Source organism: Apium graveolens, chromosome 10 (genome assembly GCF_009905375.1).
Source record: "Apium graveolens cultivar Ventura chromosome 10, ASM990537v1, whole genome shotgun sequence".
Classification (NCBI taxonomy): Eukaryota; Viridiplantae; Streptophyta; class Magnoliopsida; order Apiales; family Apiaceae; genus Apium; species Apium graveolens.
Window position 1 is genome coordinate 120,007,225 of NC_133656.1, and position 9,957 is coordinate 120,017,181.

The 9,957-nt window shown below is 36.7% G+C and overlaps 2 protein-coding genes across 2 annotated transcripts; one reads left to right on the forward strand and one right to left on the reverse strand.

The window, feature by feature from the left end:
* Positions 1-888: 888 nt before the first annotated feature.
* On the forward strand, positions 889-2,993 carry LOC141692910 (xyloglucan endotransglucosylase/hydrolase protein 31-like). The gene is made up of 4 exons (XM_074497868.1): positions 889-1,159; positions 1,367-1,467; positions 1,614-1,834; positions 2,330-2,993. The coding sequence occupies exons 1-4, from the start codon at positions 955-957 to the stop codon at positions 2,688-2,690; spliced, it is 888 nt and encodes a 295-aa protein (XP_074353969.1). The 5' UTR covers positions 889-954; the 3' UTR covers positions 2,691-2,993.
* Positions 2,994-7,144: 4,151 nt separating this feature from the next.
* Positions 7,145-8,810, reverse strand: LOC141690897 (protein FAR1-RELATED SEQUENCE 5-like). The gene is made up of 2 exons (XM_074495655.1): positions 8,600-8,810; positions 7,145-8,430 (listed from the first exon to the last, which is right to left on the reverse strand). Exons 1-2 carry the CDS (start codon positions 8,808-8,810, stop codon positions 7,145-7,147), a joined length of 1,497 nt encoding a protein of 498 aa, XP_074351756.1.
* Between the last annotated feature and the right edge of the window lie 1,147 nt (positions 8,811-9,957).

The window sequence follows — 9,957 nt, forward strand, 5'->3', positions numbered from 1 at the left end:
CATTATAATAAAAATATCAGCTTAATAATCTTCCAAGTGAACCGGGCCTTGCCATCTTTTTCTCTTTTTAGTGCCCTCATTCCTGATCAGCAAAACTAACCCTGCATCTTTAATGACAAGTCTATACTTGTATCAATTATAATTTTTTTTTTTTTTTTTGCCAAGTGTATCAATTATAATTAAGATAATGATAAAGATGACAAGCCGGATATAATGATATACTCTAATTTAAGTTGTTAAACTATTAGGTAGCTTGGCAAGGTGATCATTTACCGGGTTTTAAGCTATCACTTTTTTGTTTGAATAAACTCATTTCTGATCATATTTGTTGGTAAGATACGCGTTTTTTTTAATGTAAATTATGTGATTGATTTTAGCCCTATTTCGACCAACTCCCCTAAATTTATTACTCATAATTTTGCCCCTTTTTAGTGTGAATTCCAGATCTATGTAAACAGAAATATAAACTTAACGAATATGTTAGTAATACCAACATGGGACTTTTTTTGTTCATGTTTATATCAATATGGTAAGGCTTTAGCTTGAAAATGCTTGGTAATATGTATGAAGTATATTTTGAGAGTAGCTAGGTCATCACTGTTCAACTTTTGTCTCACATATTTCCCTCTGTATACGTAATCTCAACTGCATGTTACATATATTAACCACCAACAAGTTGTCTCATACAATAGTTTATGTCAATTGAACTTGCTTAATATTTTGTCAACGTCAAAAAAAAAAAACTTGCAAATATTTTGTCCATTTGCGTAACTTCCATTAACTTCCTCATCATATTGTATTTCCAATTGTAGGTCCATTTCCCATGCATTATTATCCCTATTTATACCACTTCTGTACTTCCATACTTTCCCACAATTAAAACATATCTTCTGGCTTTATTCGTAACACATTGTGTCTACTTAGTATTCCTTTTGCTCTTTCATCTTCTTCTACATGGCTCTACTAATTATTTGTTTTCTTCTTGTTATTTTCTTGTACCCATTTTCAAGTTTTGCTCAGGGTCCACCTTCACCTGGCTATTACCCCAGCTCTAGGGTTCCTTCTATAGGCTTTAATCAAGCCTTTAGGACTCTCTGGGGCTCTCAGCATCAAACACTCGACCAGAACTCTTTAACTATTTGGCTCGACAGAAGCTCAGGTCTCGTACAATATATCTAATCTACCTCTCTTTCTCTCTTCCACACACACACACATTGAATGCTGCATTTGCATGTGTCTACTTCCCCGTCAGAAGAACGTTCACTTCTGACCAAGGATGGGCTTAAAAATCTTTCAAAAAAGGCTACAATATCATTGTACATGTAAACTTAATAATTGTGCTAAATTTTTCTTATCTCTAATGTAGGAAGCGGTTTCAAATCCATTAATTCATACAAATCCGGTTACTTTGGTGCTGCTATGAAGCTCCAGCCAGGATATACAGCAGGAACTATAACATGTTTCTACGTGAGAACTGATTCGAGACTTATACTACTATTTCTGTCTGCTGCTAAATAATTACGAAAGCAATTGATTGCAAATATTTGATAAACAATTAATTAAATTATTTGATTTGATTGATATTATATTGAAAAGTATTTATGTATGGTCAGCTGTCTAACAATGAAGCGTACCCGGGGGATCATGATGAAATTGATCTTGAGTTCTTAGGAACTACACCAGGCAAGCCTTATACACTTCAAACAAATGTTTGGATGAAAGGAAGTGGAGATGGAAGTGTTATTACAGGGAGGGAGATGAAGTTTCATCTTTGGTTCGATCCCACTAAAGATTTTCATCATTATGCTATCCTTTGGAACCCTACTGAGATCATGTAAAGTTTAATTCCGAGCTATTCTTAAGTTTTATCTTATTCATATTTATGCACCAGGTGCATCACTACTAGCATAGCTATACTATGCATGCAAAATGAGGTGTACATAAATATATAGTCTAAATTTTATCATTAATTATTAAACAAAAGATTTATCAGGTAAAAGTAGGTGTTGAATTTTTGTTTATATGATATAAATATCATGTGATATGATGATTTACATAGTCTACAATATTATTTTTGTTTTCATGTGGACCATTGTTTTTGTTCTTGCTCCAAAAAATAAACACAAGAGGAAGAAAGTCACTAAACCCCAAAAAAAAAATACTGTTTTAGATTCTGCAGTAAGTCGAATCTTGACCTAATATAATGTCAAACTATGCATATGCTTCATTAGTCTTGCTCTCATTTATGATTATCATTATCTTGATAATGATTTTGAAAAATGATCATGCTACGCCTTCAATCTTTGACAATGTAAATTGTGAAATGCAGATTTTTTGTGGATGATGTGCCCATAAGAAGATATGCAAGAAAATCTGATGAAACATTTCCATTAAAGCCAATGTGGGCTTATGGCTCGATATGGGATGCTTCCTCATGGGCCACAGAGGGAGGAAAATACAAAGCAGATTACAGTTACCAACCATTTGTAGGGAAGTACAACAACTTCAAGATTGCTGGATGTGGAGCCAATGCCCCGGCATCGTGCCGGCCGGCAACAGGCTCTCCGGCAAGAAGTGGCGGCCTGAGCCGCCAGCAATACGCTGCCATGGCATGGGTTCATAACAATTACAAGGTTTATGATTATTGTCAAGATTCTAGCAAAGACCATAAACATACACCTGAATGTTAAGGAAGGGGACTCTGTGTTGTTGTGTCAAATGTGTGAAATTTGTGACACACAAAAAGGGACAATTGGATTGGAGTGGTTTGAGATGGGCCTACTTGCAAAGTATAGATGCGAGTTAGTTGATCGTCCAAGCCTCCAAGTTTGTGGAAATTGATGTTCGTTTGTCTGTTTCATATTTAGTACTATTGAAGCATGTTGAAATAAGTTGGTAAATTGGAATTTAATTACCCTTGTATACAAGTACTACATTTCGTATATAATTGTTTTTGCTTTGACATTCCTGCATTTGTTTGCTGATAGATTTTGTATCAGATACTTGTATATTAGATATACTTGTATATTATCATAATTTCATCCCATTCTTGTTTTTAGTGTTTTGTTTAACTTTAAATTGGAGGATGTCGCATTCATATCTTAGAAAAAGAATCTCTTATGTTTGACATTTTGGTACTTTTTGTTAAAATCATTACGAACAAGATCTACACTGATCATTCACTTGATTTCAGTAAGTAAATTTCTTATCCTTTGCGTGAAGCAACTAATCATAAGCGCTGTTGATTATTACATTTATGATATTAATAACACTGAGGTTTTATTTCATTTCAATTAAAGTTATATTTTCATATTAATGTATATTCGTAATCCTAATTCTCTAATGGGGCCGGTCTACAACAAACGTTTGTTGTAGACCGGTATACAACAAACAGGTTTTCCACCATTGGATGGTGGATCTAACGGCTGATAATTAAAACAACACCCAATGGACCGCGGAAATTTTCAGCGGTCCGGAGTAATTACCAAAATACCCCTCTGCACGGACCGCGGAAATTTTCAACGGTTGGTGGTGTTTTTTGTTTACCTAATTCTTGGCAAACGCATACTCTCAGAATAGATATACACAAACACACACCCGCAGCAGACACAAACACAAACGCAGCAGCAGCCAGCAGCAGGAGCAACACCCACAACAAAGAATATTTTGAGCAAAATCAGCCTTCTTTTTCACTAATCAAGGTATGTAATCGATATCTTAATTGTTATTTACAGTTTTATTCATATAAACTAGTGTTTTTTCCTTGTTATAAATCTGAATTTGTGTATGTAATATCGATTTTAGGATAAATTTGTGTTAATTTAGAATTAATTTAGTGTATAAAATTGAAATTTACAATTTTAATTCGAATTTACAATTTTAATTCGAAATTTTAATAATCGAATTTATAATTTGAATTCGAAATTACAATTCTAATTAGAATTTTTAATAATCGAATTTATAATTATAATTCAAATTTTTAATAATTGCGTATAAAATTAGATTTTTATATTATAATTCGAATTTGAATGTAATGAAAAATCTGTAAATTCGAATATTAGTGCTAAATTTAGTGTTAAATTTAGTGACAATTTAGTGATAATTCGAATATTTAGGAATAAATTTAGGATTATTCGTGATAATTTTAGTGTTAAATTCGAATTATAAATAAATTTAGTAATAATTTAATTTATTTATAATTCGAATTTGTAATGATAAATTTAGTGTTAAATTCGAGTTATGTTAGTGTAAAAGTATGGATGCAATTAACATATAATTTTGTTGCAAATAATGGGTAGTTATTTCGAATGTATTGTGAACTTGGTGTTTATATATGTGGTGATTGTTTTTATTGTGTACGTTGTGGTGTTTTTATTGTGGTGATTGATGAATTTTGTTGGCAATATTTTCAGGTATGGATAATTTTGATAATTTTGGGAATATGTTGCCGGGTCCTAACGCGCATAATATTATTTGGGATAATCGGTATCACGTCAGTGAGGATGTTTGGGATGGTACAGGGAGAGATGAGTTGCAGAGCTATTCGGGGAACAAGTCATTGCACTTGTGGAAGTTAAGGAGACCACAGCGGGAATTGCTACACATGCTTGGGTTTGGGATTTTTGCAGACCCTGCTGTTGTCTTGGCTACTGACACTCGGTTGATATCTGCTTTGGTGGAGCGTTGGAGACCTGAGACCAACACTTTTTTCACGAGGCAGGGCGAGATGACTGTTACATTGGAGGATGTGGGGTTTATTTTAGGGGTGCCAGTTCAGGGGGATGCGCTGACTTGTGGGGTGATAGAGAACAAGGAGGCGTATTTTGCTAATAATTGGTTTGAGCCTTTGACCGAGGAGGAGGTGAAGGAGGCTTTGTATCGGAATAACATCAAGCTGGGGTGGTTGTTCGAGAGATATGGTGCACAGAAGCCTGAGAAGAACAATATGAGGGCCACGGTTGTACATACCAAGGCATATATGCTATTCATTATGGGTTGTATCCTCTTCCCCAGCATCAACCGCTCTTTTGTTCATGTTCGGTATATGCACCCGTTGATTAATATGCGGGAGATTCCTTATTATGCTTGGGGTGCAGCTGTGTTAGCTCATATATACCGGGGTTTGGAGATTGCTGCAAGGAAGGGTAGCAAGAGCATTGCTTGTTGTGTCTGGGTGTTACAGGTTTGGTCTTACGAGAGATTTCCTCGTATTGGCATGCCTTTACGATCTCCCGGTCAGGAGGATTATCCGGTTGCTGAGAGATGGGCCTATGCTAGTGATACTCATGTCGGGGTTTCGAAGAAGCGCAGGATGTCAGACCCTCACCACAGCTTACCGTTCTATAGAGGTGAGTTTGATGGTGTTGCTGGTGATGAGGTGGTCTGGAGGCCGTATGCTAGGTTCGAGGATGTTATGGACAACGAGATGATACAGGCACAGTTAGCTGGGTGCGGTCGAGTTCCCCTTGTATGTTACAACGTGGTCGAGTGGCAGCATCCGGACAGGGTGTCGAGACAGTTTGGTTCTAGTCCCCAGATTCCACGGGCACCGGTGAACATGGTTGGTTACAGGGGGGCTAAGGATGCCACGTTTGCAGGGGAGGATTGGCTGGTGCGGTGGTTTATTGATATTGGCAAATGGGCCAGGTTCTGTTCAGATTTGGATGGCCTTGTTGATGACTAGGTAGACATAGCTTCGGAGGCTGATTACATGGCGTGATATGCTGATATATCTCGTATGCGCATAGGGAAACCCGATCCACAGCCTCAGCAGCAGTACAAGACGAGGGAGTTGTATGATAGCCTCGAGGGCTATGAAGTTGTAAGTGTTTTACAAATATGTATATTTCATATTACACACCCACACACTACAAAATTTGCATTCACACGTATTTCATCTAGATGATATGATATTCTTGTGGAATTAATGAAAAAATGTTTGCTTGTTTTTGTTTGTAGATGGTTGCCGGGCTTAATATGTTGAAGTAGCTGGACGCTAGGGTTCCTCCTGAGTTTGTGGAGGAGTTTGGGAGGATTTCTGCTACCTTCCTCACACCATTCTCTCGGTTGATGAAGAAGATCAAAGGACCCGCCTACAGACCTCCCACATTTCAGAACATAAAACCAGATTTCATTGCACCTTTGGCTGACGACTTTGACATTCCAGCCATTCCTGGCCAGGATGTCGTTGACATGACACAGCCATCCCAGCATGTGTCTCAGCCACCCCAGGCTATTGCCTCATCTAGTAGGCCCGCGAAGCTTGCATCCCGCAGGATGAAAGAGGAGAAGTGGAGTATCACTAAGAGTCTCAGCATGACAAAGAAGAATGCTATATATTCAGATTGGGGATGGGGCTTTGGGATGGCGCCGAGGAATCCCGGTGGTCTTAGTGTTCAGGACTATCACGTCCATGCATCAGCTATGCAGAGTCTGGCTCCAGGAACATGGGTTGATGACAGGATCATATACACTTATATGGTATTGTTCGTTGTCTAATATATTTTAGTTTTTGCATTTATTTTACTTGTTGCATTAATTTTACTTGTTGCATTTATTTTACTTGTTGCATTCATATATACTTGCAAGGATTGCTAAGGACTCGGGAGGAGGAGATTCACACTGGAGGTATATGGGTGAGGAAACCCGTCTATTATTTCATGGATCCCTACTTCATGGTTCTTGGGAAAGGACATGTGAAGAAAATCAGAAAAGCATCGAGGGTCGGTGGAGATACATTGCAGAGGGCATGGAATAAAGCATTACGTAGCTTTACCGGGTTTTCCAGTGCTACTGTTGGTCCTTCCGTTCTCGAGGCGGACTACATATTCATCCCATGTTGTGTCGGAGATGTGCATTGGGTTTTGTTCATGTTCGGTACTAGACGATTTGAAGGTCTTATCATAGATTCAATGAATGACGAGCCGGATTATCGTGAGGATATACGAGTGGTGGTATGTTCCTCTACTATTACTGTCTTCTATATAGTTCTTACCAATTGTATATTATATTCATTCTCGGATCATAATTTCATTGCAGTCATGGTTGTTGCCGAGGCTATTGCATATGGTACACCCAGTCGAGGGGCTTGACCCTACTTCAGCCGAAGTCCTAGCTCTACCGTCCAGGTCAAAGCAACGAAACTCTAATGATCTTGCAAGTGATACTTTTCCACAAATGACCCCCATCTAGCTTCAAAAACACATTCGGTGAGAGATTTATAAATGCAATTGTTGAAGTCCGTCTTGAATTCCGGAAAAGCCGAATAATAATGAGCTAATTTCTCCGGGAATTTTTGACTAATGTGCCAAGAACACAATAAATGGGTAGTATTCGGGAGTACAACCGCAATAGCACTTGCCATGGCTTGATCTTGATCCGTGATTATAGTCAATGGAGGATTATTCCCAACACCTTCAAGCCAAGTACGAAGAATCCACTCAAAAGTCGACGCGTGTTCATCCCGCATCAATGCAAACCCGAAAATTACCGATTGATAGTGATGATTGACTCCGATAAATGGGACAAATGGCATTGCATACCTATTTGTCCGATAAGTGGTATCAAAAGCCATAACATCGCCAAAATTTTGGTAAGCCATTATACATCTTGGATCAATCCTTACTAGACACTTCAAGCGATTCTCTTCATCGACTTCGGTCCTAATAAAATATTTAGAACCACTTTCTTCATTCAACCTATGCAACAAGTCCAACCCCGCTTGGGCGTCACTAATCTCAAACCTTTTCATCCTCTCGTCTCTTAACACATTCCTAACATGTTGAACATTGAAACCAACTTTGTCATTACCTCCATGAATGTTACCAATCACATTCATCACTTGACAATTACGAACCCCCGAACCATAAAGCGTTTTTATTAAACTACGGGTCGCGGTGTTGACATGTCTTTCTCGTTGTACCAAATTCATCTTACTAGGGGAAACAAGACCGTGGTTGTGTACCAATTCAAGGCTAGTTACCTCCCAGTGACGTTTTTTCTTTTGATAATTGACATACATCCTCACCTTGCACTCGCTTTTAGGAAGAACCTCTCTACGCCGTTTATTTTGACTACTCTCGGCGACGACACTTTTTCCATAAAGCCTACAAACATATAAACGACCATATATCTCGTTGTCTTTATTACGATGGCTAGCTTGAATTTTAATCGCAAATCCATTTCGTAAAGCATAAGCCCTAAAAAAATGACCGGCCTCATCCATACTTTGAAAAATTTGATTCAAATATGGAACTCCCTCCCCCCCATCAACATTTTCATACAAATTTGCATCCTCTACATTATCAATTTCATCCTCACCCTCAACATTATCACTATCATTTTCGACCTCATTTTCAACCTCATTTCCATCACTTTCATCTTCAACATCAACCAAATCGTCATCTAAATTAATAAATTGCTCATTTCTATCTACAAAATCATCATCTTCAACATATACGGTTCTTCACTACTATTTAAACTATCAAGATGTAAACTACAATTAATAGCCTCTTTTTTTTCATTTTGACGTTTATGACGAAACATGCGAGCAAATAATTTATCCGCCATGAAAATGAGAAATTTAAGACAAGAAATATACCTTGAATTGACAAAACAACTTGAAGTTCTTGATGAAAATCGCCTAAAATGTAAACTTGGAGAGAGTAGAATTTTTCTACAAAATTTTGGTGTTTTGTGGTGAAATGAGGTGCTGTTGGGATGCTGGGGATAAGGGGACAGCACCCAACCGCGGAAATTTTCCGCGGTCCGTCCAGACCAACCGCTGAAACTTTCCGCGGTCCGGGTACCATCTCACCCGTTAATCCCCCATCCAACGGCCCTTAAAGTGTTTGTTAACAATTTAATAATAGCAAACAGTTGCTACAGATTGGTCCCCTTCTCTAATAATTTACCATATGGATCATTTCTAAGATTTTGCAATTAGCTTGAAGTGTAATTTTAGATTGTTTGAAGACTTGTGACCAGAATATATAATGTTAACTTTTGTTTATTTTTACAATATTGTATATTCTAATTGAATGGAAATCTATACTATACTATAATGGGTATAATTTGTAACTTGGTTGACCCTCATTTTGGTTATCCTTTTACATCACGACCGTCGGATCTTCTTTATCAAAAAATCAGAGCCTCTATACTATACTATACAATATCAATACTATACTATTACAAGTATAACACCCTCTATTTGGTAGTCGGTTGTTCGGTATAGTTTTTTAGTACGAAAAATAAGAACCGTCAGATCTAAAGTCACATAGATGGGAACTGTTGGATGCAATAATAAAATATTATTATATTAATATTTAAACTGCTCTTATGGATTCAGGGTTCGAACCCCGTCAATAACTTATCATATTTAAATTATACTCTTTATTTTAACAATTTCTACAGGTTCAGGGTTCAAGTCCCGTGAACAACATATTATATTATATTATTTATTTTCAATCAAGTCTCAAATTATCACAAAACATCCTCTATTTGGTAGTATGTTATTCGGTACAGTTGTTTGGTATGACAAATAACAACCGTCAGATCTAAAGTCAGATAGATGAGAACTGTTGAATGTAATAATTAAATAATATTATATTAATATTTAAACTACTCTCATGGATCGAGTTCGAACCTCGTCAACCACTTATTATATTTAAACTTTTATATTCTTTATTTTAACAATTTCTATAGGTTTAGGGCTCGAGTCCCTTGAACAATATATTATATTATATTATTTATTTTTAGTCAAGTCTCAAATTATCACAAAACATTTATTATTATAACTTATTATGTTCTTCAATTTATTTTTCAACTATTGAATATATATATAATATAATAATTTTAAGATACAATTATATTATTAAAAATCATTCAAGTGTTAAAAGTAATCCGTGCATCGCACAACTCATAGACTTGTATACTATAATAACCGGAATGAGGTATAAT

Bases quoted from the DNA above. Each gene is read 5' to 3' on its own strand.
- LOC141692910 (XM_074497868.1), top strand. From the start codon at position 955: ATGGCTCTACTAATTATTTGTTTTCTTCTTGTTATTTTCTTGTACCCA. The intron at 1,468-1,613 runs GTGAGAACTGAT...ATGTATGGTCAG, and splicing joins GAACTATAACATGTTTCTAC to CTGTCTAACAATGAAGCGTA. The intron at 1,835-2,329 runs GTAAAGTTTAAT...TGTGAAATGCAG, and splicing joins TGGAACCCTACTGAGATCAT to ATTTTTTGTGGATGATGTGC.
- LOC141690897 (XM_074495655.1), bottom strand. From the start codon at position 8,810: ATGGTACCCGGACCGCGGAAAGTTTCAGCGGTTGGTCTGGACGGACCG. The intron at 8,431-8,599 runs GTATATTTCTTG...ATGATTTTGTAG, and splicing joins AGTTGTTTTGTCAATTCAAG to ATAGAAATGAGCAATTTATT.